The sequence below is a fragment of the Onychomys torridus genome, chromosome 4 (genome assembly GCF_903995425.1).
Source record: "Onychomys torridus chromosome 4, mOncTor1.1, whole genome shotgun sequence".
NCBI classification, from domain to species: Eukaryota; Metazoa; Chordata; class Mammalia; order Rodentia; family Cricetidae; genus Onychomys; species Onychomys torridus.
In genome coordinates, this window is record NC_050446.1 from 137,888,762 (window position 1) to 137,916,599 (window position 27,838).

Below are 27,838 nucleotides of genomic sequence, written 5' to 3' on the forward strand. Positions count from 1 at the left end.
ACCCGAACAGTTCCCATGTTCTCCTTGTAAACATACGAAATGGAACGAAAACACCAACCTGCCTGCATTCCGGTACTCACTTGGAAGCGTGCGACTGTTGCTGAGGCTGCCGGTGCTGGGCGGTGGAGAGAGGGACTGCAGGGAGACACTGTCCTCCTCCTGCGAGCAGCCTGCCTGGATGGCTCGCAGGTAGCTGTGGCTGCGTGAGCGGAAGTAGCTGGGCAGCGGCAGATCAAGCGCCTCTGCCGCTGTGGACTCAGCTTCACTGCAGGCTGACTCACAGGCTGCCTCGTACTGGTCACTCAGATCTGCCTCCCGGACCTGTCCAGACAGAGGCAGGCATCAGAGGCCCGCTTTGCCAGTCTTTGCTGGTCTACTCAGCTTCGGGGCTGGAGGATTTTCCTGCCTGATCTTAGCCTGTCTCTCCTCCTCCCACCTCACTCAGGACAGACAGGCTCTTAAGTAAACACCCTTCTTACCTCGGTGGGCCTCAGTTTTTCCACCTACAATGAGAAGAGTGCTGGAATATTACAGGATGTTAACAAGACTGAATCTTGTTGTCCGTACTAATCTACTGAAAGAGTTTAAGATCACACCTCAATTCAGCATGAAGGAGGGCTGTGATCCATTAGTAAGGCCTGCCCTGAATGTTGAAATAGGGCTCTTATTAGGTGTGGTGGATATCTACCATTGTAAGGTCTACTAACTTCTATAAGCAAAGACCAAACAAAACAAAACCCAAACAACCCTCAAGGGCCAGTGTTTGTTGAGGGGACCTAGTGAGGAGGGTGCAGAGCCAGCAACACTCCAACTACGCATGTAAGGCATGGCAGTCTAGTGGATGCTGGGGTTACAGGAGCTGGTCTGGAGGAGCGGAGGCGAGGGTGAGCTAGCTGCCGCAGTAGCTTGCGGAAGAAGATTGATGTCTGCTGGCGCATGTGGAGAATGGTTCTGGGTATGTTTGCCACCCCAAATTTACCTTAGCTCATCCACACAGTTCCTAAGCGTCCCTCCAGAGATGACCGCCCAGGATCCTGCAAATTGGAAGCTAGGGGTGTGAGACAGAGGGGCCTCACCACACATAACACTCTGCAGATTCTGGGTTGGGCTTACTGACTCCAATTTCAGGCTATGTTGGTAGCTAGGGACCATGCAGCATAAGTTAGAGTCAGCTGGCCACAGATGGACACTAGGTGGAAGCCTGAGGGCCAGTAGCTACAGCAGGAGGCACAGTGGACTGAGTATCATGTGGAGGAAAGATGGATCTGGATTGGGTCAGCCCTGTGCTAAGTTCTCCTTTCCTTGTCTGCACGAAATGGAAACGGCCGGGGTAACAGTCTGTGGATCCTTTAGGTCAAATGCCTGGATGGCCCCTCACACAATTGGGAAGATGTTTGAAATGGTCTGAACCTGTGCTGTCCAATATGGTAGCTATGAGGCACATGTGACTATGCCATTCAGGTTTAAATCAATTAGAATTGAATAAAGTTTGGTAGCCATACTAGCCACATTTCACTGGGTCAAAAGCCACATGGACAAACATGGATTGTAGAACACTGGCCACCACTGCAGGAAGTTCTATTGGACAGTCTGCTAAGTTAAAATCAGGCCACATGGCACACCCAAAATACACCTACAGAGGACATTAAAGCGTCGGCTATCATTCAAAGCTGCAAACTGAGGTATTTTGAGAGCCTCTGAGACTGCCCAGGGCAACAAGGTCTTGCTTTGGAGCTGCTCCCTAACAGAAGAGCTCAGAAAGCGGATGGTCAAGACTAGAAGACAGTTGGCTTCGGCTGTCCATCTCAGTCCTTGGGATGTGAAGGCAGGGGGATCAGGATTCCAAGGCTAGGAGGGCTACATTGGAAGGTTAAAGCTAGTCTGGGATATGAGACCCTGTCTCAAAAAAACAAAACCAAGATCACATGAGCTAACTCATTATCTGAGCAGGGTCCAGGAAAGAGTCGCTGGTCATATGCACTGGACAATACAGGTGGCTGTGTGGAATGAACAAGTGTTTATCAATGTGTAGTCTGATGCTCCCAGACTGCTACGAGGTGTCAAGGATTCTGTGTGAGGCTCCCTGAATGCTTCCTGTGTACAGACTTTGCTGTAGGGCTTTGCATGTTAATGTCAGATGCTTGCCATACACCTATGGAAGTCGTAGGATGGAGGCATTGCCTGGCCTACAGGGCACTCCTTAAAGAGTAACACACTGTCCTGTAATGTGGGGAGAGCACAGCACATGCACTATGGCTGGAGTCAGGAGACAGCCAGCACAAGCTTTGCCACTATGTGGTATGTACCCTGGGAGACAAGCCCACTCCTGGCTAAGATGAAAGGCCGAGTTCTGAGTGCATCTCCTGCTCCCTTTTTCTGACCTTAGAACTGAGGAGAGGGACACCCTCCAGGAATTTATATCTCCATAGGAAGTATAATTCAAGCAGCCAGACACAGCCACACTGGCATCCCATCTGCCAACTTTTATCAAGTTGAAAAGTCTCCACATTCACTTCAACACCCCCATATCCTTAAAGGTCCTACTGGGGCTCTAGAAAGGGGGAAACTGGGGGATCTGGGACTTGACAGAGAATGCCTCCCAGCCCCCAACCTGTCCAAACAAAAGTCTTCTTGGTCTAACCCAGGTTTTGGGAAAGAGGCAGAGGGAGGGCCTCCAGGAGTGAGTGCAGCATCACCTAGCTGATACCAAACTAGCTAGGGAGCGTCTGAACAAGCAGTGTCCCTGGCCCGACCCAGGCTTCAGGGGGAGGCAGAAGGCATTAGGGAGAAGTTCCATTGCCCTGCGGTGACTTCTTATTCATCCACAGAGCCTAGCTCATGTGGTCCCAGTTTTCAGAACAAACTAAGCCACAGGGAGTGGAGAGTCAGGACACAAATGTGCAACTCGACTTCATCCTCACTGGGGATGCCCTCTGAACAGTGGCTCTGCTTGTACCTATCCAGGCTGGGTGCTAGGACCACTCAGCTGAAGGCGTAAGACCAACCTTGCACTCTGGTTTGGGGTGCAAGAGAGTGGCAACACACTAACCTGTTGATCATGGCCGAACAACTGGGGGATCAGGGAAGCCTGTCCAAAAACCTGCAGGAGAGAGAAGGTATGGGTTACAGGAAGGCTAGGCCTGGTCTGTGCTTCTTAGGACGACTCCCCACCCCAAACTGGATTCTGTTTCAGAGAGGTTTTGCTTGGCTTTCTCAGGGATGGGAAGGAAGCTCACTTCTGGGACTAGTATAAATGAGGATGTGCATTCTCCATTCTTCCTGGTACCACAGATGTACTGTCTACCACGTTTCACCTGGGCAGGTAGCCCAGCCAGAAACACAGATCAGAGATGGTGCCCAGGCCCTTCTTTTTCTGAGCTGTGTGTAATTTTGTGGCTCTATGCAGCTTATGGCATCCAACCTTTTAGGGGTGAAGTTTTGGGGAAGGGAAAAGTCAGAGGAGCTTGGGCTGGACAAGGAACAGTGGGTAAGGTCTGTGGGAACCCCCAACACAGCAGATTCCTGATACCTTTTTTTTTTCCCCAGAGCTGAGGATCGAACCCAGGGCCTTGAGTTTGCTAGGCAAGCACTCTACCACTGAGCTAAATCCCCAACCCCAATATCTTTCTTTATAACTAAGGGCGAAAGTGTTCTGGGCACCTGGGGTCAGGCAGAGCTGGAGAAAAGAGGATGTGAAAAACAGAACCATGGAGACAGGAGACCTAGGGAAGATGTGGTGAAGGAGGGGAGAAGGGAAGGGGGGGAGAGAAATGGGAGGGCAGACACAGGGAGACTGAGAAAGGAGAGAGCAGCGGAGATGGCTGAGGCAAGACATGAAATGCTACTAAGAAAACACCTAGTAAGCCTCTGCCTGGCTGGGTGCTGGGCTGGGTGATGGGGACCTACAGGGAACAAGACAATACGTAAGGAGACCCCTAGTCTCAAGATGCAGAATGACATATAAGTCAGCAAACTAATACGATTCCAGGCAGTGACATTGGAAAGCAGGATCTAGGAACAGCATGGAGGACTACTGTATGCAGGGTGACCAGGAGCGGCCTCTCTGGGGAGGGGACATTTGAGCCAAGCCTGAGACACGGGAGGAGGGAGCTGAGCGTAGCACTCTGGACAAAGGACAGCACTGCTCCTGATCTAGTGACCCTCACCTGGCTGATACAGCTGGAGTCATTGAGGCTGTCACTGATGGGGTTGTAGTCCTCTTCCCAGCTGGGGCACTTAGAAGGCAGCAGCATGTCCACTGAATCCAAGCGGTCCAGACTCCTGGAGAGAAGAGGTGAGACAGGGCTCAGCCCACCCACTGTTTAGCCTGGGGAACGGAGGCCGGAGGGAGAAGACTGTCCGGGATCATTCAGTGGCATCGGGGAACTGGAAGCACCGCCAGCCTTGGTAAGGTGGTGGTGGTGGTGGTGGTGGGTGCTCCAAGCAAAAGGAGAACTCCCACCTTTGGGAGACCTTGTAAAAGTGGCGGCCAGCAGGCAGCCCTTACTTGTCATGCCCACTGTGGCCTCAAGGTGGCAGACAGCGCTTGCACTTGACTGTTTTCCGCTCGTACAGTCTACAAAACTGAAAATCTGGGGCAATTCCAGAGACTAGACAAAAGTGGGTAGAGCCCACAGCCTACTCTAGAAACAACACAGCATTGGTCAGTTTGGGGTCCTGACACGGGGCTTGGCCTAGACTCCAGCTCTCTATAGAGAGCTCCTGGTGAGACAGCACCTCGTGTTCCTATCTCATGGTCCTCATTCATGGAATGGGGGTCACTGCTGGGGCTGGGGACCTCAGGATGCGGGTGTGCCAACAGACAGCAACCATTACGATGACCGATCCCTTCCACCAAAGCCTGGCTCTGCTGGTGATCTTCCAGTAGACTACCACCGGGGCAACTCCCCTACGGGAGAGAACTTACCTGTACATAGCGCTGCTGTGGCAGAGTTTACCTGAACCAGCCGTCTCAATTCTCACTAAGGGCAAAGCTTAACTGTATGTAGGTGGGGCTGTTTGAGGACAAGTTGTTAGCAGTAGGGCCAGCCTAAGCATGAAGAAGCTCTTTGGGTGGGGGGTGTTTATCTGGACCTGAGGCTGAGAAGCAGGATCCATCTTTAGGGCTGGGCTCTCCGAGGGTGGCCAAGGGGAGGAAGGCCAGGCTCCTAAGCGACACAGTGTACAAGTGTGAGATTCACCTAGGGGGCACAGCTGGTCTGCGATCAGCCTTCAAGTTCTGAGACCTTACTCAGGGAAACAGTGTCTGGCCAGGGTTCCCATTAAAGGGGTGGCTCATTCAGCGTTCGCCTAGGGGCAGTACTCCCAAGGGCTGTGACATACAGGAAGGGGCGGAGCTCCATCAGGGCCCTGGTTCTAGATCCCAGGAAGGGCTGCAGCTCACCTGCGGGGGTTGCTCTGCTCTCCCAGAGACTGCTGCGTGGCCCTCAGGTAGCTCTGACGCCGTGCTGCAGTCTTGGGTGAAGGCTTGGGGCTACCACCGCCAGACTCATCGCTGTCTTCATCGCCCATGGCCTTGATGTAGCTGCCACTGCGCATGCGCCGACACGGGATGGGCCCCTCCGCCGTGCTCTCCATCTCTCGAGGGGACAGCAGCGCGGTGCTCCACTCTCCACCGCCGCCGGGCACCTGGAATATCCAGGGACAAGGCTCAGACGGAGTGCGGAGGTCAGGCTGGCTTCCAGCCTAACGCTCAGAAAATGGGACCTCGTGGATCCATTTCCACTTTGGAAGCTGGAACCTTCAGTGCTGGCTTTTCAGGATGACTTCCTGGGTTCTAGACGCCGCTCTGCCACAGCTTCAGTGCCTGGCCATAAGCAAGTCCATGGGTGTGTCCCATCCAAACGATCACAATGGCTTCACTGCAGCCATGCTCACAGGGCACTCCGTGTCCCAACTCTTCACTTGTGCCACTCCAGGGTCGGAATATGAACCCATGATGAGACAGACCATTAGGCCCAAGGGAGGGAAGTCACCCACAGAGAGACCCCCAAGACCAGGAGTCAGAGGCCAGCTCTACAGTGGCCACTGGAGATCCCTGGATGGGGGTCAGAGACCCTAGTGCAGCAACACAAGTGTGAAGTCAACATTCTTTCTCTAGAGGGGAAACTCTCTCAGCTTTCCCACAACCCCCAGCTGATCATCTAGCCAGCTAGTCACCAGGACCTGTGAATTCTCCATCCCAAATCTCTAGCTGATCCATCCCCCATTCACACTATCCATGGGCTCAGAACTTGTGGCCAACCCACCTGCTCTCGCTGTTATCCAGCAGGCCGCACATGCCCCCAGGGCCAAGAGTCCTCTCCTGGTGTCTTGGAAGCATTTCCCACATCAGACCCAACCACACGGTGTGGAGAGGGTGCAGGTCACACACCTCCCTTAAAGGTATAAACTAAGGAGGCAGACTGACAGCCACACAACCCCTAGTGATATTTAAAAGGCTGCCTAGACTTCAGTTTCCTTCTCCTGCAAAGCCCCACCCCTCCCCCACAGTCTCAGTGTCCCTGGAGTTTTATATAGAATGACAAGAACTTGGGCCTTGTCACACCTTGGAGTTCATCTTTTCATAATGCAATTGATGTGACTTCTTCAGGCCAGCCAGGTCTGTGCTTGCATACCCTGGGGACAAAGAGCTCACTCCATCTAAGAGCGGCCCCTCCCACTCGTGATCTGTTCCTGGCACTTCTACCACTGGGCTCGGTCTACACACCCCACCATGGAGAACCCTGGCCCACCTCACTGTACCACAGCAATGCTGAAGCCAAAGCCTTCGGCCACTCTCAGGCCTCTCAGGCCTCGAGGCTTTACTGCGTGAGCTCCTCAGTACGCACCCTCACGTGAAAAGGGAAAGGTTCCCCTCACACCCAGGGGTCAGGCTCTCCCTACCCCCAGGGGCCAGGCCTCTGGGCTGGTGGCCCTAGGCTGCCCCCCCCCCATCTGTTCCTGGTCCTCAGGACTGTGGCGTACTTATTTCTAGCTGTGTGACTTTATAACGTTACTCTTGTCCATCCACCCTTTCTGAGCACTTCCTCTCTGCCAGACCCTGTCCTGGGCACTGGGGAACATATGGGTGCATCAGATGGGTGCATCAGGAGACTCCAATCTCATGGGAGTAGCAGGAAGCTGACCATTAGAATGCCTTGTGTTGGTCCTGTGAGGTGGGGAGGGATGACCTAGCTTCCAGATCTGTCAACTAAAAGGCAGGGACATACTTCAGGCTCTTCGGGGCTGGGCTCCCAAGGTCCTACTTAACTTGCTGAGAACATGAGCACGGGGGATCCTGTCATTAACAGGTCCTTCAAACCTCCAACTCCACAGCGGAGCTCCAGCTAAGACTGCAAACCACAGCCACCCTGCCCCACCCTCACCCTACCTGCAGGTAATGGTAGGCCAGACCCTGGTGGCAAGACTTGGACTTCAGGAGGCTCTTATCCAAGGTGGCCGAGGTCTTCTGGCAGACCTCATGGGCATGGCTGAGGGTTAGTGTGGACCAGGAGCCACGTTTGACATAGTTGGTGTCAGTGCCCACTCCAAGGCTGGGACAGGTGGCAGGTGGAGCAGGTGGGGGCGGTGGCGCAGTCAGCTCCGTGGTAGTGTTCTTGGTGGCTTTGAGCATGTGTCCACTGATGGTGTTGTAGGCGTGCATGAAGTAGCGGGGCTGGGTACGTTCTGGCTGGCGGCCTAGAGTCATCAGGCCCGAGGCGGGGCCACTGCGGAAGGCACCACCCTCACCGTCCAAGTTGTCATCTGAACTCCACCAGCCTGAGATGTTGGAGCGGCTTCGCCTTTTGGGCTCCCCAGCCTTGGCTCGTTCCTTGCTTTTGGCTCTCCGGCCTTTGCCGTCCTCCAGGCCACCTTTCTTGTTGCCATTACCACCCACCTTGCCCGTGGTGCCCTCCATCGAGGGTGCCTTAGTGAAGAAGAGCCGTTGAACAGAGTGGACCAGGTGGCGAATGCGGCCAGGACTCTCCCCCCTGGCCTTGGCCTCACCCCGGGGGAACTGGAGGGTGCTGAAGCCATCTCGGTGGATAGGCAGCTGCTTCTCAAACTGGTCCAGGAGGTTGGCAGGCAGCCGGTTGATCTTAGTAGCTTGGGCGTGGCTAGGGAACGGGCTTTCCTCGGGCACCTCAAAGTGTGAGTTGTAGTGGATTCGGGGAAAGGTGCTGCTTGGTGGGGGTAGTTGGTTGTTGAGTGGGAAGAGCCCATCCCCCGGCAGCGTGTTTTGCCCAGGGAAGCGGGCTTCCCGGGCAAAGGCCTCTGTGGGCGACAGCAGGTAGGGGTTGCGGTCAGGCCCGGCAAAGAGGGGCTCATGAGGTGGGTCCAGGCTGTCGGAGAGGTGGCGGGGGCGGCTATCACCGAGGCCTTTCATGATCCCAGCCCGTGGGGCAGGGGCCGTTGCCCTAGTGGGGTGCCCGGGTCACCTGTCCCAGGCAGCAGCTGTCCTGGGGAGAAAAGAAAGAATGGTCAGCTGGTCAACAGGACTGGACTGGGAGCAGGATGGGATGGATCTGAGGATGGCCTAAGGCAGGGAGGGAGTCTGCCCTTGCCATCATGGGGCCAAGGACAAGAGCTGATGTCGAGGCCTGTGCTCTCTGCTCAATGTCCTTGGTGTGACTGCTGCTGCACACGTGTCAGCACTGGACAGGGGTCCTCTGCCAAAGAGGACAGCAGAGCAGTGCTTTGCTCTCCACCCTCTCTGAGCACATGCTCAAAGCTGCAGCGGTAGCCGGCCAAATGTTAAGCAAAGACACTCTCCTCCGGCTGAATGGAAAGTTGTTTACAGAAACCTGGAAAGCCAAGTTCTGACTCGGAGTTCTTGGACTCCTCCCATTTCCACAGTGGAATGTGGGCAGGGAGCTGTCTCCTCCCATGCACACATGTACACCCATCCAAAGCTCTGTGTAGCCCGTCCCCAGCAGCACCCCTTGGGGCTTAAGAAGGGTTTCTAGGGAGTATCCCACAATGCCTTGGAAGCAGGTGTGAGTCACCAGGCAGGGACTCTCAGGGTCCGGAGCACCCTCATTGCTCTGTGAGTCATCTCCCTTGGTCTCCTCACCACTTCTTGTCTTAGGCCCTTTCTAGGGCCAGAGAGGCTTCCGAAGAGCAGGGCTACTCAGGGCCTACCTTACCTGTGGCCAAAGGCAGTGCCATCCAGATCTACTTTAGAGAGGGATCTTCACGCCCTTGTAAACTCTCTGTTACTCTCCAGATGTCTAATGACTATGACCTCTGAGCTGGGTGCTGGGGCCACTGACATCAGAGAGGCCAGCAAGCCCACAGGCCCACCCATTTTACCATGATATAGTGGTGGCCTATAACAAAGTCCTCAGAGTTCAGAGAGGCCCACCCTTAGAACAAGGCGGACAGGACAAAGCCTCACAAGAGAATGGCCAATGGATAGAGTCACTGTGACTCACTTTGCCCATTTGATTTTTTGGGTTTTTTTGGCCAGAGCTGAGGACCGAACCCAGGGCCTTGTGCTTGCCAGGCAAGCACTCTACCACTGAGCTAAATTCCCAACCCCCACTTTGCCCATTTGTAAAATGGAGCAGTTGGACTAGCAGATTCCCAGGACCATCCTGAAAATACCAGACCCAAACTTAGCCACAGCCCTCTCTCCGTTTCTGGGCCTCTTCTTGACCATATCATGGAGGTCAGCCAAGTTTCTAGGTTCTAGGACCCACAAGTTCTGCTCAGAGGGAGCCTCAAGGCTTGATCTGGCCTGTACTTGGGGTACAGGAGCACCCAGGCTACCCCTGAAGTATGGTGGGCTCTTAAACACACCTGAGTCCTCTGCTGAGATCATGCAGTGAGGATCTAAGATGAAGAGAGATCATGGCAAATCTGGACAGCAGACCCTGATCCCGGGAGAGTCACCCTGATGCTGAACTGTCAATCAGGGAGGGTAGCCCTTGGAGGTCAGAATGCCAGACTGTAGCCCAGGTTGGCCTCAGGCTCACTACCCTCCTATCCCAGGCTCTGCAGTGCTAGGACTACAAGCATGCACCACTACACCTTGTCACTGTGGTTTTGAGTTGCATTTCCCTCATACATAGTGATGAGGAGCATCCTGCGCACAATGATCCTTGGCCATTCTGATATTTTCTTTGGAGAAATGTCGACTGAAATCCTCTGACTACTTTACCACTGAGCTGTTTGTCATTCTTGTTGCTTTCTAGACCTTAAACCCATACCAGATATATGGCTTGCAAATATTATTTCCCATTTCCGTCTCTATATGGCTTTTTTGAGACCTATTTTTAATATGTATTAGTGTTTTCTCTGCATGTATATTTGTGTACCGTGCATGCCTAGTACACAGGAAGGCCAGAAGAGAGCATTAGATCCTCTGGAACTGGAGTCATAAATGGTGTTGAGCTACTACATGGGTGCTGGAAGTCAAACCTAGGTCCCCTGGTTTTTGGTTTTTTGTTTGTTTGTTTGTTTTCAGAGACAGGATTTCCCTGTGTAGTCCTAGAACTCACTCTGTAGCCCAGGCTGGCCTCTAACTCAGAGATCTGCCTGCCTCTGCCTCCCGAGTGCTGGGATTAAAGTGCTCCCCCACGGCCCGGCTTCTCTGTGGGTTCTCCTCCTCTCCAGCGTTGGTCATGCCTTGCTAGCTCGGGTCTCCTCCCCCAGTACGGCGGCTCATTAGTGCTCCTGACTTCCCAGAAGGCAGGCCAGGTTCTCTGTATCCAAGCAGAGGAATGAGAAACCCTCGCATCCCAGGCTCTTGAGTGCTGGGATCATAAGCACTCACTGCCATGCCTGGCTTCTCACTGTGGCCATGGTGTGTTGTGGTGGCCCCATGTCCTTCTGCACTGACTGCTTTGGCTCCAGCTGCCAAGAGCACCAGCTGTTGGTAGTTCACAGCCAAGTTCCCACTCCAAACTGCTCTAAGTCAGACGGAAATCTTTGCAGGGCTCCACCCCGTCCCCAGGGGCAGCCTGCATCTAACGACTGGTCACCACCACGATGCCCTTGTTCCTAATCCAGACACCTCTGTGAGGTCCTTACTCAGAGCTCCCATCAGCACAGCCTCTGTTGGGACTGCCCTGAGGTCCAACCCCTCCCTCAACCTTGTTCTGTGTGCTGGCCTCTTCCAGGGCCTTCCCAGAGGCTCCCCAGGAAACCTCAGCATGCACGCCCACACCACTGGGCCCATCAATTTCCTGTGGACTCAGCATTAGTGTGTCTCTGAGGAGGGCCACCATACAGTAGGGCACTGGCGTTGATTAAATCGGTTCCCTGAGCCTGTTTCCTCCTCAGTGGCATCGGGATGAAGCTTACTTCGTGAGATTATGATGAGGGCTAGCTGTGCTGTCGTACCACGCATTGGTCACACCACCCTCTACCCCTCCCTGCACTGTGCTCTCGGGGACAGGCCAAGCCTTGTGGCCCAGGATGCTGTCCAATACAGCACAGTGGTGGCCTGCAGCTGGAAATGGATTCAAATCCTGTGTCTGCTTGTACTTGCTGTGACCTCAAACTAGCTTCCTCTCTCTAAGACAGCAGGGGCTTGAATACGGATGGTCTGAGTGTCTGCTCAGTCTCTTCAGCCATGGCTCTGGGTTTGCTGCATGCCAGTCCCTCAGCAGCCCAGAACCCAGGGGTGGCAGAGCCTCACCGTAGGGAGTTTTAAAATAGGCATCCATGGCCTTGCAGGGGAGGCAGCTGGCTGCTGTGCGCCGCCTTTCTCAATGAGCTATACTTAGGCCCATCCGGGTGCCCATAATTGCCTCTCATTAATATAAGCCTCATTGCCTTCATGGAAACTCAGAGGAAGGAGACGCTGCTGCCTTGGGGAGCCCTCTGGGCTCTGTGGTGCTTCCATAGCTCCAGCCACCACCCACTACCAATCACCAGCCACCAGCCACAGGATGGGCCCTCCCTGCCCTGCCAAACCTCATCTTGGAGCCCATGAGCATTGGAGAGCTAAGTAGGGATAAGGCCAGGTACAGAACACAGCCTGACTCCTCAAGAAGCGAAACTTACCTGGATACATCACTCTCCTCATCCAGAATGTTCTGTAGCTCCCTCTTCCCTGCTCGTGACCAACCACACCCTCATGGACCGAACTGCTAACCGTCTTCAGCCATTCCCCACTCTGCCCCTCCGGCCCTCACTTCCCTCACCGTCTCTTATAAAGCACATATCTGCATCCCTAGAAGGGCTGGCTCTACGGTTGCATTAAGACAGGGAGAAGCGCCGGGTGGGGCGGTGGCACAGCCTGTAATCCCAGCACTCGGGAGGCAGAGGCAGGCGGATCTCTGTGAGTTCGAGGCCAGCTCGGTCTACAGAGCGAGATCCAGGAAAGACTCCAAAGCTACACAGAGAAACGCTGTCTCAGAAAACCACACCCCCCCAAAAAAAAACAAAACAAAACAACAACAAAAAACCAACCCCCATAAACAAGAGAGGGTAAGGCAGACAAGGAAGGAGTCCAGTGGCAAGTAGGGGTGTGGGCTGAGTGATGAGACACTAGGAGTAAGCGGGCTGAGCCGCCACACACTCTGGGTGCGTTCAGAAGAGGCCATGGAACACACAGTTCCGGTTAGCTCTCTGGAGGGCTGAAGTGTGGAAAGGAAATGGCTCTTCAAGGCCGCCAGGGCCTTGGTGCTGCTGGTGTGGAGGTGTCTCTGGACGCCCTCCCTCCTCTGCTCCCTCCACCCCACCGCCCCACTGTCTGAGCTGGGAGTCCAGGAATTGAATGAACTTTGCCTCCCCACACATACACTCCGTCACTGCTGATGTCCCAGTGCATAGCGTCACCTATACTGGCCCTCCTACAACCCAGTGCACCCCTTAAACTCCAGACTCACCTAACTGCATGTTGGACAGACCCCCTCCCCCCATCTACCTCATCTGCCCCTTCCACGAGCTCGAGTCAGAAACCAGGACATGCTGTTCTCCACTCACTCCAGTGGACTCAATAGCAGACGGTTGTGTCTTCACTGTCCCCAGAGTCCTGCCTTTTCCCCTCTGCAGCCCTGCTTGGGTCAGCTGCTTCGGACAGGCAAATCCTGGCCTCACACAAACAGTTATTTTTATTTTACATGTCTGGGTGTTTTGCATGCATGTATGTCTGTGCATCATTCCTATGGAGGCCAGAGGAGGGCATGGGAGCCCCTGGAACTGGAGTTACCGACGGTTTTGAGCTTCTCTATGGGTGCTGGAAATTGAACCTGGGAAGACAGCCAGTGTTCTTAACCACTGAGCCAATCCCCCCTCCTCCTTATTTTTTAAGCCCCAGGTCTCCTCTATGCAGTCCAGGCTGACCTTGAACTCTCAGGAGTTTTACCTCGTCCTCTCCACCACTGGAATCAGGCATGAGGCACCCAGCCGGGCTTCAGATCCCTTCCAAAATTCCTTGGGCCCTGGATAGAACGCCAGCTTTGCCCTGATTTCCGGTCTCATTCCTGACTTCCCCGAGGGCTCTTCATTCTGGCCCTGGGTGTGGGTAATTTGATCCCCCACCCTTTCGCTGCCCGTCAATTTCCTGTCTGAAATGCTCGGCCTATCTGCTACAAGATCTTCCTCAACTTCCTCCAGGCCCATGTCACCAGGCCTCTTCCACAGAGGCTATCTCTAACCATACCACTTGGAGTCCCTCTCTGCTGTGCCACCAGGGCCATCGTGCCTAGCCTGGAACACCGAGTGTCACTGTCCCTTCTGCACCACTAGCCCTCTGCCGAGAGCCTAGAGACAGCAGGTGAGAGGGCTGAGGTGAAGGAGTGGCAAGAAGTCTTGGGATACCATGAAATAAGTCAGGAAACCAGGCAGGCCCTGGTGGAGAGCCCCTGCTGTATAGTGAAGGCTGTGCTGTGGGTGTTCTTCAGTCCCGGGTACCAACTTTCCAGGCAAACATGCTGGTGTGACCCCACCTCCTATCACATTCTCCTGGGTGTCCTGTGTCACCAACAGGATATTATTGTGGCAGTGACTCTATCTGGCTTCTCAGACCAGGTTGGGAAAGGCAAGGCGGCATCTGCTTTACCCTTTTGGCAAGTTGTGACTGCTGAGGCTTGAGTCAGTCTGGAAGAAGCGGAGACCTGCCAAGGTGACAGGATGCAGCTCTCTGAAGGACCCAGGCAAGAGCCAAGTTGCAAGGCTACTTCTGACCCTCAGAATCTGTGTGCCATCATGCGAGTTTACTGTGTTGCCAACTCTGGAATGGTCTGCCACACAGATACTTACGTTAGAGAAAGAACACAGTTCTCTCTGGTGCCTCCAGTCCCAAGGTAGGAGGAGGGCAGCAGCTAGGTGTGTCTATACCTGCATTCACTATTGCCCACCAAAGTGGAATCCCAGGCCCCAACCCTCTTCTGACAGCTACGTGATCTTGACCAGTGCCAGGTCCCACACGTTTCCTGCTGAGATCATGTCCATAGCAAACTGTTTGGAAAGCGTGACATTCAATCAACCAGTGTGGTGGACAAGACTGCAGTGAAGGGCTGCTGGGATGCATGGCTCACACTGTCTCCACAGCAGGCCCTGGCCTCTCTGAGACAGTCACAGAGGGACTCCCGGCTTTCCTGAGAGTGAGCTATGTGCAATGGCCCAGGTCATGGATACTGGGTCCCTGGGGTGAGAGGCTTGGTGCCAGCAGGGCCCTGGGGTGACCACACCCCGTTCAACTTTGCCAGGCCACGGGTGAGATGTTAGAGGTCAAGGGGCCCATGCTCAGCCCCCATCTCTTCACAGATAGCTAAAAGACAAGGAGATAGCAGTAAGAACTGTAAACCCCTGCTGAACACAAGCACAGAGAGGCAACATGAGACATCCTTGGGAAAATCTGCATAGAATTCCTTTACTTGGTTCCTCTGAGTCGATTTCAGCGAAACTCCAACCTCCTCATGCTGACTCAGCCACTTTCATCTCATTGTTATCTCTCCAGTGCCCTGTTCTTCCGGGCCACAGGACCTTGATCCACACAATACCAAGGCTTCCCTCCCAGCCCTTCTCATATTTGGTACTGCTTGAAGTTCCCTTTCAAGCATCCCCTCCTCAGAGACCTTCCCTGACAGATAGTAGGAAGGACGCTCTTCTGTCTGTCCCTCTCCACGCCCTTAATGATTCTCTTCCAAACACTCCCAGGGACCTCTGCTTCAAAGCTGCATGTGTTGTCAGTATTCCTCTCTCATTCTCCGAAAGGGAAGGAACACACACCTGAGTCATTTTCCATGTTGTCTCTGGAGCGGAGCACAAAGCAAGCCCAGGGCAGGATACCGTGAAAAGCTGCTAAAAGCATGAAAGCTCTGAGGGAAGGGGTGTGGAGAGAGCTGGGCTGCTCACTGGGAGAGAGGATGAGTTAAAGCCAAAAAACCCACCCTGGGGTGGATGCACCTCGGCCTTTGCGAAGGGCTGGGGTTAGGGGGCAGCTCAGAGGTCACCATGGAGACAGCTCTCGGGCTGAGCAGGGGCTTTTCATCTTCCTTTGGCATCAGGGCCTGGCTGGATCTGTCACCCTCAGTTGTCACAGTGAAGAAGTATTTGCTGTGCTTGTGGAGACCACGACACTGGCGCTGGTTGTGCCACACGCTTATGCAGGTCCCCTTTCCTATCCCGCTCTCCTCTTTTGACAATGATGGTGATGACCTCAGCCAGGAGCCTGTGTGAAGCTCTGGGATACAGCTAAACCAAAGGCAGGCAAGAACAGGTTCTGAGTGCCATCCTACTGAGGTGGGGATCCACCTTGCCCCTCTAACCTCACACAAGTACCTCTCTGGGCCAAGTCTCCTCATCTACAAGGTATGGTCTCTTGCTACAGGGCAGAGCATTATTCTGCCCTCAAAAGAGAAGTCCTGACACTCAGTCACAGTGGGCACAGAGCCTGAGAAAAGTCAGGCATGTGGCATATAATTTCCAGAGCTGGGCAAGCTTGGAGAACAAATGGTAATTTGTGGTTGCCCGGGGCTGGGAAAGGGCGCTGGGGAGTGACGCCTCAATGTGTGTGAGGTGGTAGGGGTTCAGGAGGAACTCTGGAATGGAGGTGCTGATGGTTGGTTTGCACTGGAAATGTGCTCCATGCCACTACTACAACTTTAAAATGGCGGGTCTGATGCACAAGCTGCTTGAGAGGCTGGGATTGGTTGGAAGTTCAATGTCTTTCTTGGTTACAGTTAAGTTCAAAGCCAACCTGAGCAACTTAGTGAGACCCTGCCTTAAAATAAAGTTAAAAAGAAGGCTACAGGTACAGGTGAGACAGGCTGGAAAGATGGCTTGATGGTTATCGGTTACAAGCAGTTGCCGCATAATCGTGAGGACCGGAGTTCAGATCCTAGCACCCATGTAACAAGATGGGCATCTCGGAAATGCATAAAACTCCAACTCCAAAGGCTTTAACATCCTCTCTGGCCTCCTCAAGGGCGCGCGCGCGCACGCGCGCACACACACACACACACACACACACACACACACACACACACACCGAGGCTTAATTGGTACATTTTATGTGTATCCTAGCTCAGCTTAAAAATATATCTCCCTAACCCCATTGGGTATCTGTGAGCCTCAGGAAGAGTATAAATGCATAGTATCCCATAAAGTGTCAACAGGTGCCCAATAGAGAGGAGCTGGGTGACTACAGGAAGCCCAAAGTCCAGCAGGTCAGTGCTTCTGAAGTGTGGTCTCCCCAGCTTCCTGCATGCCCACAGCAGATGGCACATAGAGTAGGATTCTCTCAGCAGCCCTTTGAGTAGGGCTTTGAGTTCTGTCTGCAGAGAGAATCAGGGCACAGAAAAAATAATCTGTACAAGGTCACACAGGGAAGGGCTAGGATTTGAACCCAGGCACTTCAGTTCTACACAGTCCATGCTCCTCACACTGGCCTCACCTTTCAGGTAATTCAACTAATTTGCCACCATTTCCCAAAGCCTCTGGTTGGTGCCATGCTCAGGGGAACACTATCTCTAACCGTTCAGCTACACTTCACCAGGCTGGCCTGCGGGGTCTGGAGACGGTGGAACGGGGGCATGCTGACCTGCTGTCTGGCTGAAAGCTCTGGCTAGGAGTAGGCGGACCCTGGAGGCCTGTTTCATTCCAGGCCCCGCTGAGGGACCATCCTGGAAGGTCAAGCTGGCAAGCAGCAGAATGAAACGGTCAGAATGTAGCCACTGCCAGCACATTTAATTCAATTCCTCCAGCCTTTATGGGGCCTGCTCTGCCTCACACAGTCCCAGCCCTCAAGCCTGTGGTCAAGTGCAGGAGGCAGAAACACACACAACAATTAGATGCACATAAAAACACATCCCAGGAAGTGTCAAAGCCAGAGGCACAGCCCAGTGTGAGGAAAGATTAGTACACTCATGGAGGCAATTGGGGGGGGGCCTCCCCAGAGGAGAGTGGTGCAGCCAGATCTTTGAGGGTCAGTAGGATGCACTCACTGTGTGTGTGTGTGTGTGTGTGTGTGTGTGTGTGTGTGTGTAGGTGTTACACATGTGTGGAGGCCAGAGGTCAACCTCATATCCCTTAGGTACTGCTCATCTTGTTTTGTTTGTTTATTGAGACAGGGTCTCTCAATGGCTTGGACCTCACCAAGCACACTAGGCTAGCTCAGCAGCAAGCCTTAGGGACTCTACTCCCCAGTGCTGGGACTAGGCCCTTTATATGGGCTCTGAGGACCAAAGCCAGGTCCATACGCTTGCACAGCCAGTGCTTTTTATTTTTCCCCCAAGACAGGGTTTCTCTGTGTAGTTTTGCGCCTTTCCTGGAACTCGCTTTGTAGACCAGGCTGGCCTCGAACTCACAGAGATCTGCCTGGCTCTGCCTCCTGAGTGCTGGGATTACAGGTGTGCACCACTCTACCTTCGAGGGGAGATATGCCTTGAAAGTGAAAAGCACCAACAAATAAGGGTCAAAGGATGGAGGTGCTGGGAATGTTGAGGGTCTACAGGCTGTGGGGGATGGCGGGGGTTAAAAAACCATCACTGGGGTCAGATCTTGGAGTGCCTTGATCTCAGCTCCTCATCACATTCTGCACCCTCAACACTACCTCCCAGAAGAGCAGCCAGGGGCTGGGAGTACAGTACTTGCCATGTCAGCTCAAGGACCCCAGTCTGATCCCCAGAACCCACACTTTTAAAAAGCTGGGTGTAGCAGCACACATCTTCCATCCTAATGCTGGGAAGGAAGACAGGAAAATCTCTGGGTTCACTGGCCAGCCTGGCCTCAACCAGAAGGCCCAGGCCAGTGAGAGACACTATGTCAAAAAGCAAGCTGGGCGGTGGTGGTGCACGCCTTTAATCCCAGCACTCGGGAGGCAGAGGCAGGTGGATCTCTGTGAGTTCGAGGCCAGCCTGGTCTACAGAGTGAGTTCCAGGACAGGCTTCAAAGCTACACAGAGAAACCCTGTCCTGAAAAACCAAAACCAAAAACAAAACACAAACCAACAAAACAAAAAGCAAGGTTGACCTCTGACCTCCACATGCACGTGGATACCGACCCATGCCGCCTACCACCCACACATTTAGAAAAAGCTACTGAAAGAGGAGATGGCAACAGGATCTCACCCATATATGTGTTCTGGAGAGCAAAGGGATGTGCCACCTCTGGCAGCCTGTCTACCAGGGATGCAACACCAGGGATTTCTGGTACCTGGGCATGGTGCCTGTCCCCCAGGGGAATCCACAGCCTACCTCAGTGTCCCTGAGGACTCTGGGTGATCATAGCCTCCACTGCCTCTACACCACGAGACCTCACAGAAAACTGACTTTAACCCACCACTGGCTTGCAGGGACTAAGAAACCACCAAATCCAACCCCATGCATGTTGGGGAAACTGAGGCTTTGCAGGACTACCTGGCACTGGGAGGTACAGTCAAGGTTTCACGGTCCAGTCTTGTGGCCAGCCCCACTGGGTCTCATGCCCTGTGCTCAGCCCTGTTCCAGTCAGCCCCTCCTGGCACACAGTGAGGCTGGTGGTGCCAGCAGCTGGCCCCTGAGATAACAGCACCTATTTCCATGCTTGACATAAAGACCATGCAGGTGCCAGGCTGCTTGGTCTCTTGCTCTGCGCAGTAGAAAGTGCCCACTCAGGTAGCCCTGTGACCCTACTGCCACCCTGCAAGTGAGCTTGGAAGCCAGACCCTCCATCCCCCAGGCCCCCTTCAGATGACCACAACCTAAAAGGAGGCCCTGAGCCAGAATTGCCAAGCCAAACTGCTCTGAAATTCCAGAACCACAGAAACCAAGAGGTAACAAATGTTTACTGGTTGGGGGGAAATTATGCCGCAATAGCCAATCACTTCCTGTCTCTGGAAAAGTACTGAATTCTGCTTGAGTAGAGATGGGGGGCTCCGTACTTCCCGAGCGGTTGGTTCCGCCTCTGGCAGCTCAGGCTCTCGGCCCCCCGAGGAGTCCCCTGAAGCCCTAGCGTGGCCCTCTGGATTACAGAGGACAGAAATTCCCTCTGTCCTGGGTGTGCCACACAAGCATTGCATCCAGTTATGGTTTGAATGTTTGTGTCCTTCAATATCCATTGGAATTTAATTTAATTGCCATTGTGATGGTATTGGGAGCAGGACCTAAGGCTAGACCCCGTTTGTGGCTTAACCTTGCCCCCTCTCCCCAACCCCACTTCAGGTCTCCTTCCACCAATTTAGGACACAACAAAAGCACCTCGTCTGGCTCCCTCTTCCAGCTGCACACCCTGGCAGAGCGCCCCCTGGATTCTAGCTTCCTTTCTCAGAGGCTGAGGCCCTAGGCTCTCACCCTTCCTGAGCCCCTGCAGGGTGTGGCACTAACAGCCAGCATGATATAAACAAGTTACTGTCATGATGATAATAATAGATAGTACCTACTTCTCTCCCTGACATAGGACCCACAGTCACCTGACAACCTTAGCTTATGTGACAGATTTCAATAGGTCAAATTTTACAGAAGGGGCTGGCCTTCCCATTCATTTGCAGCTGGGAATAGTTTCTCAATCCATGGGACTTTGATATAGCAGGAAGCCAACCTTCACCTTGGCCTTGAATCTAGCCATGTGGCTTTCTTGTTCTTCAAACTCATGAACACTTTGCTACCTCAGGGCCTTTGCATGTGCAGAAGCAGTGTCTTAGGATACCTTCCCCAATTTGTAGCTTGGTTCAAGCATCACCACCTTGGGGACACTTTCCTTGACCCCGTACCTGCATGGGAGTCCCCTTCTCTTCCCCATGTAGCAATACAACTCTCCTAGGTCTGATGTGGCTTTTGTATCCATGCCTAGTTCCTCACCTGGGTTATGAGCTCAACACCCATACGATACCATGCTGACACCCAGGGTGGCTCTGTGACATGAATGCACATCAACTTCCAAGCTCAGCCTTGGGGAATGGGGGTGGGGGATCAGGACGGGAACCACTGAGATATCTGGGAGCCTGAAGTCACACTGGTGCGACATGGCACAGGCTGGACTCCCCACCCCCGCATGGGGACATGTGGCCCCGCCTGCTAGGGAGGTCCTGGCTTCTGCTTGCTATTCTGCTCTCGCTCCAGAGACAGAATGAAATATTCATCTGTGGCCGGAGGTTTGCAGAGTGTGCTTAAGATGGATCGCGTTTTCATGTGCCTATGAAATCTAATTGGATTCATTGTAGGGCATTTGGTTTCTCGGAACAGACACATCATTTTCTCAAGAGCGGCCGCCTCTGCCACCCAGGGCTGAGAGGGAGCTGGCTGTGCCTTGTGCCTATCACCTATCTGCCTGGCCGGGCGGAGCTGGTTCTCTGGCTGCTGATGGGGGCCAGCAGGAAGAGTCTGCCTGGCCTCTGTCTGTGGGATGGCCGGATTTCCTGAGGTTTCCAGGCAAGGTAGTGGACTCCAATTCCCCAATAAAGCAGCTCCCTCCCTCCCTTCCTACTCCTATAAAGACGCTGGCATCCACTTCCTTCCATCGCCTCAGCCTCAGGCCCTGTCCTCCAGTTCTCCTTCTGTCCCGTGCCTTCCCCTAGTCCAAAGCAAGACAAGCCTTCCAACAGTGCAGGTTTTGAGTTGTCTCCCACTTTTCATGCGAACAAAGGTGAGCCTCAGGTTCCCCATCTGAACAGAGGAGGTGGGTCACAGTAGCTCTCAACCCTCAGTGGTCTTTGTAGGAGACTCTGCAATGTCCCCTTTTCACTCCTGATACAAGACTCACAGTATCACCTGTGCCACCAGAATAACAGGCCAAGCAGCAGCAGCATGGAGAAGGGAAGGGACGGAGCAGGGAAGGGAAGGGATCCACCTGGACCCACCATCTGGAGCTGTGTGGCCTGTGGTAAATTCACTTAACCTCTCTGGAGTCTGTTTCCTTACCTGTAAACCGTGGATTATCATAACACCTCCCGCCTAGAGCTTTGGAGGGGACAAAGCCGGAATGCACAGCAGGGGCCTGGCTGCAGTCAGAGCTCAGCCAGATCAAAAGTATCAGTTTTATCTGGTTTAGCATGATGATGCTCACAACTCCCGCCACACCTTTCTCTGTGGTGAGGACATGCTTTCTAACAAACATAACGTCTCTGACCAGCCCAGATACGCTCACCTTCCTTGGTTTCTATAAAGATCCGTTATGTTTCTATTTTACTCTTTGCCCCACGTCTACATTGCCTGTGCTGTTCCCCCTGGGTGAGACGCCCTTCCCATTATTCTTTCCAGGCTAACACAGACCTTTGAGAATCACCTTTCTGGAGGCCTTCCCTGAACTACAGACTTAGCAGGACTCCCCCTCGGCTTCCACAGACCTGGATCTTCTCTCTGACAGAAGTGCTGCTGTACCTTAACATAGAGCTCAATCCCAAAAGGAGCAAAGAGATGTGCTTTTCAAACCAATATGTTACATTTACAAAAATTGGTGCAGTTTGAGCTACAAAGTCTCAATAAATACCACACATAATACAGGCTGTTTGTGGTGGTGTGTGCTGTCCTCTTCATCAGGAGTTCAAGGCTAGCCTGAACAACATAGCAAAATCCAGACCAGCCAGCGCTACACAGACAGACAGACAGACAGACAGACAGACACAGAACAAGAACTAATGGGGACTGGTAATATGACCTAGAAGAAATCTTGCCAAGCAAACTTGATGAAATGAGTTCAATCCCCAGAACCCACCGAGGGAGGAGAAAACTAACTCCCTAAAGATGTCTTCTGACCCACACCTACGTGCTGTGTGTACCTGCATTTACACACACACACACACACACACACACACACACACACACACACACACGAACACACACACACACGCACACACAGGGTCAGGGAATAAGCCAAGTAGGAAATGAAAAATAAATATTTAGGAGTGAATGATAATGGAAACATCGTTTGTGGGATACAGCTACAGCTGGACCTGGAGTCATTCACAGCCTAATGCTGACATTAAGAGAAAAGACTGAAAAGCATGGTAAGTATCTAATCCCAAATGTTAGAAAGGAGCGCTAATCTAAATGCAAGAGTGGTGAGGGAGGGGTCCCGTGTCACCATGTCCCCTCAGTGCACTAGGGACATCACTGCTACGGCTGGGCAGTCTGGGGCTGGTGGCTGGAGTGCTGATGTCAGGTTGCTGGTGGAAACATGCCTTCTCCCTAGTCCACGTTCCGTCAATGCTCCCACATCAAGTCACCTGGACCACACATCTAAGCTGGATGAAACCAGACGACGTTTCCCGACAAGCTCTTGAATGGTTTCACATGCACTGGTCTTGGAGCCACAGGCTGCCAGAGGGCAACATGAGGTCAGAGGTGCCTGTCAAGGGGACCCACCTCCTTCTTAGGGACCTTCCTCTCCATTTATGTTTTCAGAACCTGATCCGAACTGCTCTGAAGTCACAACCTAATCCAGTCCTCTTGTACATCCCCGTTGTGTGAGGCTGAAGACGGCTGGTCCCTCTGTCCCTCCAGGCGTGGTTTCTCATCACTGGGGCACGGGCCGGCTTCCTGGCATGGGGTGATAGTGCCCTCTTAGAAGGCACAGCTCACACAAGCCTCCTCTCTTCAGAGCCATCTGAGTGCACAGACCCTAGAGGGCAGCAGGGCTGGCCAAGCTGTTTGTCAAGGGAAGGAATGAGGCTGAGGGAGACAGCTTTGGGGTAGGAATTTCTGGAGAAGGACGTTACATCCCTTCCCCACCTTCCTGGGGCCGTGATGCAAGGGGGCTGATGGCCTTGGATCCATGCTTTCTAGGAGTCTCTCAGAAGCAGTGACATCAGACCTGGAGGAGGTCTTGAGGTGACTGACAGCTTCAGGCACTGTCCTGAGCCTTAATTAGGAAGGGATCAACTTGGGAGGGCTTGGGGCTCCTCTCTGCACCCTCTTCTTCAGTGGGACATGATGCCATCTCAGTGGGGCTCCTGAGATCACTGTTGCAGGTGACCCTGAGGCAGCAGTGGGCACTGGGCTTGGAGGCTGACCTGCTCAGCTGCAGACCCTGCGCCTCTGCCATCCTTGTCCAAAAGAGGGGAATACCACCACCCACTGCACTAACTCACAGCACTGACGGACCACAAGGGACTCTCTAGTCCAGAGCGCGACACCCACTCATGCTGCGCTTATGGTGGAGAATGGTTACGGTGAGCAAGACCACCAGTTAGTGCCCCCCCCCTCCCCGAGGGCCAAAGCCCTGCACTCACTCTGCCCTTTATCTACCAGTAACTCACTGCTCATGTCCTCTGGGCATAGAGCAGATGAAAGGGAAGTGAGGAAAGACCTTCTGGAAAGTGTCTCTGGATAGGAGTGAAGGGTGCATCTCTCGAACCTACTGTGGAAGAACGTTCTAGGAGGTGAAGCAACTAGGGCAGAAGCAGGCTCACGTGCGTGTGTGCATACACGTGTGTGCGTGTGTGTGCATATGTGTGTGAGTGTGTGTGCATACATGCATGCGTGTGTGCATGTGTGCGCATGCGTGTGTGCATGTGTGCGCATGCGTGTGTGCATGTGTGCGCATGCATGTGCACATGTGTGTGTGTGTGTGCACACACACGCACGCGTGTATGATGGCCAGGACAGCTGAGCAGTGAGAGAAAGAGGAGGGAGGACACAGAGGTCAGCCAGCTCCTAGAGGCTCTGAGGGCCACAGAGGAGCTTCGGCTCCCTCAGGCAAAGCATCATTATTTTCAGGGTGACGGAACCATGATCCACCCCAGGCAGCCACCCACCAGCACCCACTCTCTTTCCACACGACCTCAATAAGCGTTGCTGGAACCTAGAACTGATTTTGAATGAGAGGGTGTGTCTGGGGAGAGGCCCCCAGCCCTGAGCTTGTAGAATCCTGAGGCCTGGGGATGTGGGAGTCAGGTCGAATCTAGGTCATGGAGGAGCGGGCGGGGGAGCCAGAAGGGTGGCAAAGGCAGCCACCTGGGGCTGGATGGGTGGGGGCGGCCTCTCCATGGAGACAGCGTTTGGAAGTACCGCTGGAATTACTCATGGAGGCCTGTGCGCGCACACACGTGCGTGTGCCCAGGGCCATGTGCACACACACCCAGAGCCCACGCAAGCTCAGAAGCCACTTAAGGATTGACGTCATCCCTCAGCAGGGCTGAGGACATAAAGTCCATCTCAGGAAGTAGGGGGCAGGCGTCAGGAGCCCGAGCAGGTTCCAACTTCAAAGCCTCACAAGTCCCACAAGGCAGAAGCATAGAACAGCACCCCAATCTCCTGTACTTGGCCTAGTAGGGACCCTAAGAACTGAGGTTGTGATCTCAGGGGGTACCCAGCCAGTTTCTTTCTCTCTTTTCTTTCTTTCTTCCTATTTTTTGTTTTGTTTTATTTTGTTTTGTTTTTCAAGACAGGGCTCCTCTGTGTAATTTTGGTGTCTGTCCTGGATCTCACTCTGTACATCAGGCTGGCCTTGAACTCACAGAAATCCATCTGCCTCTGCCTTCCGAGTGCTGGGATTAAAGGCGTGTGCCACCTCCGTCCGCCTGGTCTCAGCCAGTTTCTTTCTTTCTTTCTTTTCTTTTTTTCTTTCTTTCTTTCTTTCTTTCTTTCTTTCTTTCTTTCTTCTCTCTCTCTCCTCTCTCTCTCTCTCTCTCTCTCTCTCTCTCTCTCTCTCTCTCTCTCTCTCTTTTTCCAAGACAGGGTTTCCCTGTGTAGCTTTGTGCCTTTCCTGGAACTCTCTTGGTAGCCCAGGCTGGCCTCGAACTCACAGAGACCTGCCTGGCTCTGCCTCCCGAGTGCTGGGACTAAAGGCGTGCGCCACCTTTGCGCAGTCTCAGCCAGTTTCTTAAGGACGAGAGGTCATAAACACGAGAGTGGTGGCGGAAGCCAGAGCCCTGGAGAAATGTGGGGTCAGGAAGGATGGAAAGCCAGACAAAATTAGCTGTAGAAAGTTATAGTTCAACTGATGTCTGAAGAGTGTGAGTAGGAATCGACAGGATGAGGACATGTGTGAATGGGGAGGTTAGTTCTAGGTAGACAGCACAGTCTATGCAAAGGCCCTGTGGCTGGAAAAAGGCTCACAGGCTCAAAGAATGAAAAAGAAAGCAAGGGTCGCATGGAACAGGGAGTGAGGCCCTGAGCCAGCCTTCCCCACAGATACTGCAGAGTCCTGGGCAGAGGCTGTGGCCCGAGAGGGGATAAGTCCCTGGGCTTGCTCCCAGATGCCTCAAGGGTTCTCTGAGACAGGGTTGGAAAGTGCTCTCATTGTGTGATGGTGGGTGGGTCATCTCCCTCCCTGAGCTTCTGTCCTCTGGACAATGGACACCCCAATCCGTTTAATGCCAGGACAGTGTATATGAAATGTACAGGTGGCAACCACAGGGTACGTGGAGCCCCCTGCCTCCGTTTCTCACATTGCTTATCTGCTGTTTGGAGGGTTATGGTCCCATCTTCAGACTGGATTAGAGCAAGGTCAGTCTCTACCGCAACGGGGCTACCCAGACTTTCGCCATGGTCATGTCCCAGATGCCCCCTGCCCCATGGTCGCCAGGGCTCTTGTCTCCCCTCCCCAAGGAGGGTTGGGCTTCAGCTAAACAGAGCATCTCCTTTATTCTGTCTCTAAGTGTCCATTTCCTGACTTAACAGCCCAAGAGGGGAACAGCTCTAGACCGCCCAGCAAGGAGTGGAATCAGGGTCTTCCAGCCTCTCAGGCCAGATCTCCATTCAGTCCTGACGCACCTCATCCGCTATAATTTAATCACTCATCCTTCCCAATGGCTCCTGTTTCCCATTCCACTCCTGCCCCTCAATTCTGATGAAAATTAACCCCACGCCGGTCATGAAGGCCCAGTCATCCTGTGGCCCACCTGGTCTCCCTTTCGTTCCTTGGACACATTGGAGTCCCCCCCCCCGAACCCCCCCCCCCCACCGCCAGGGCCTTTTCACTGGTTATCCCTTTACCAAGCATACTGTGCCAGGGACCCTCACAAGACTGCACCGCTGGCTCTTCATAAGTCTCCCTGATACCCTCCAGGTCTGTGCAGGTGCCACCAAACCCACATCATCCCACTTCATTTTATTTAGACTAGTTGCCCGTTCAGTTAACCCATCATCTGTATCTTCCACTAGACTGAGAGTCTTGTGATATGAAGAATCCCAATGGAAAGAGAATGAGTGACGTGCTCCTCTCAGGGTGGACTTCCTCTGATGGCATGGCCACCCTGGTGGCATGAGCTAGACTCCTGTTCCAATGGCTCTCTTCCTCCTCTGCTCTACCAGCCAGGCTGGCCATTCCCAATCTGGGTCGTTGAATCTGGTCTGCCGGTTTCTTCCCATCCTTGTTGCCTTGAGTTTCACCTAGTGCTGCCAGTCTGCCAGGAGGCTCACCAGCCCCGCCCTCCCATCCATCTCTCCTCGCCCCACCTCCAAACCCAGCCCTCTAACCAGCCACAGGCATGGCACAGAACCGAGGGTCCCTTGTGACAAGATTCAAGGCTTCTGGAGTGTCACTGCTCTGCAGCATCCAGCCTCTGATCCCACACAGCAGCCCCCAGTGCACAAGGGCACAGGTTTCTGTCACTTGCATTTTCAGCCTCAGACCCCAGTCCCTGCTTCCTGACGGTCTTCTTGGTGTCTGCCTACCTGATGACCTATTGGTGCAATATCATCTCCCCACAGGGACAGCAGCCTGCGGGCAAGCTAGCCCCTTTCCCAGAGCTACAACCACCTGAGAGCAAGCTAGCCCCTTTCCCAGAGATACAACCTCCTGAGGGTAGGCTAGTCCCTTTCCCAGAGATACAACCTCTTCCATCCCAGGCCAATCATGGACTGAACCCTCCAACCCAAACACAGACATGGTTGTGATTTTGTGTATACTCACTCCTGACCCACACATGACCTCAGAGCCTCTGCACATAACCCATAGGACAGACAAGAATGAAGGCTTGAGCAACGTGCCCAAGGTCACAGCAAATAAGAAACAGGGGAGCTCAGCAGGCATGGTGGTGTGAGCCTTTAATTGCAGCATTTGGGAGGCAGAGGAAGAGGCAGGTGGACCTTGGAGTTGGAAGCCAGCCTGGTGTACATAGTTCCAAGCAAGCCAGAGCTACATAGTGAAATCCTGCCCTCCCCTGCACCCTGCCCAAAGAAGGAAATAAGTCCTGTGACAGCAGGGGCTGTCGGCCTCCCCTCCTCCTGGTGCACGGGCTCGGCAGCAAGCATTCCGTAGGGGAGCATTTTGCTGGCAGGGCAGAAAATACAGGAGGAAAGGTGTTGGTATGATCAAAGAACAACCCCAAAAGACAGGGAAAACACAAACATCAGTACAAGGGTGCCCACAGAATGTGAGGAGGGGCTCTGCCCTGGGCGGGGAGGGAGGCCTGTTTTAATTGAAAGTTCTAGATCATCAAACAGTACAGGTCAAGCACTGGGACCGGCAGTCCAGGACTCTTCCTCAAATGACACTGGTTGTCCTGGGTACATGTGCC

At 53.5% G+C, this 27,838-nt stretch overlaps 1 protein-coding gene across 2 annotated transcripts in view; it reads right to left on the reverse strand.

The window, feature by feature from the left end:
* The window catches only part of Dlgap4 (DLG associated protein 4), a 154,424-nt gene that overhangs the window by 58,624 nt on the left and 67,962 nt on the right, over nt 1-27,838 (reverse strand). For both annotated transcript variants that reach the window (XM_036186424.1, XM_036186423.1), the window contains exons 3-7: nt 7,394-8,462; nt 5,405-5,649; nt 4,167-4,281; nt 3,050-3,100; nt 81-321 (exon numbers count right to left, since the gene is read on the reverse strand). In XM_036186424.1, the coding sequence (XP_036042317.1) occupies nt 81-321; nt 3,050-3,100; nt 4,167-4,281; nt 5,405-5,649; nt 7,394-8,389 (1,648 nt within the window). In that variant the 5' untranslated portion in view covers nt 8,390-8,462. The remainder of the gene's footprint in view (nt 1-80; nt 322-3,049; nt 3,101-4,166; nt 4,282-5,404; nt 5,650-7,393; nt 8,463-27,838) is intronic.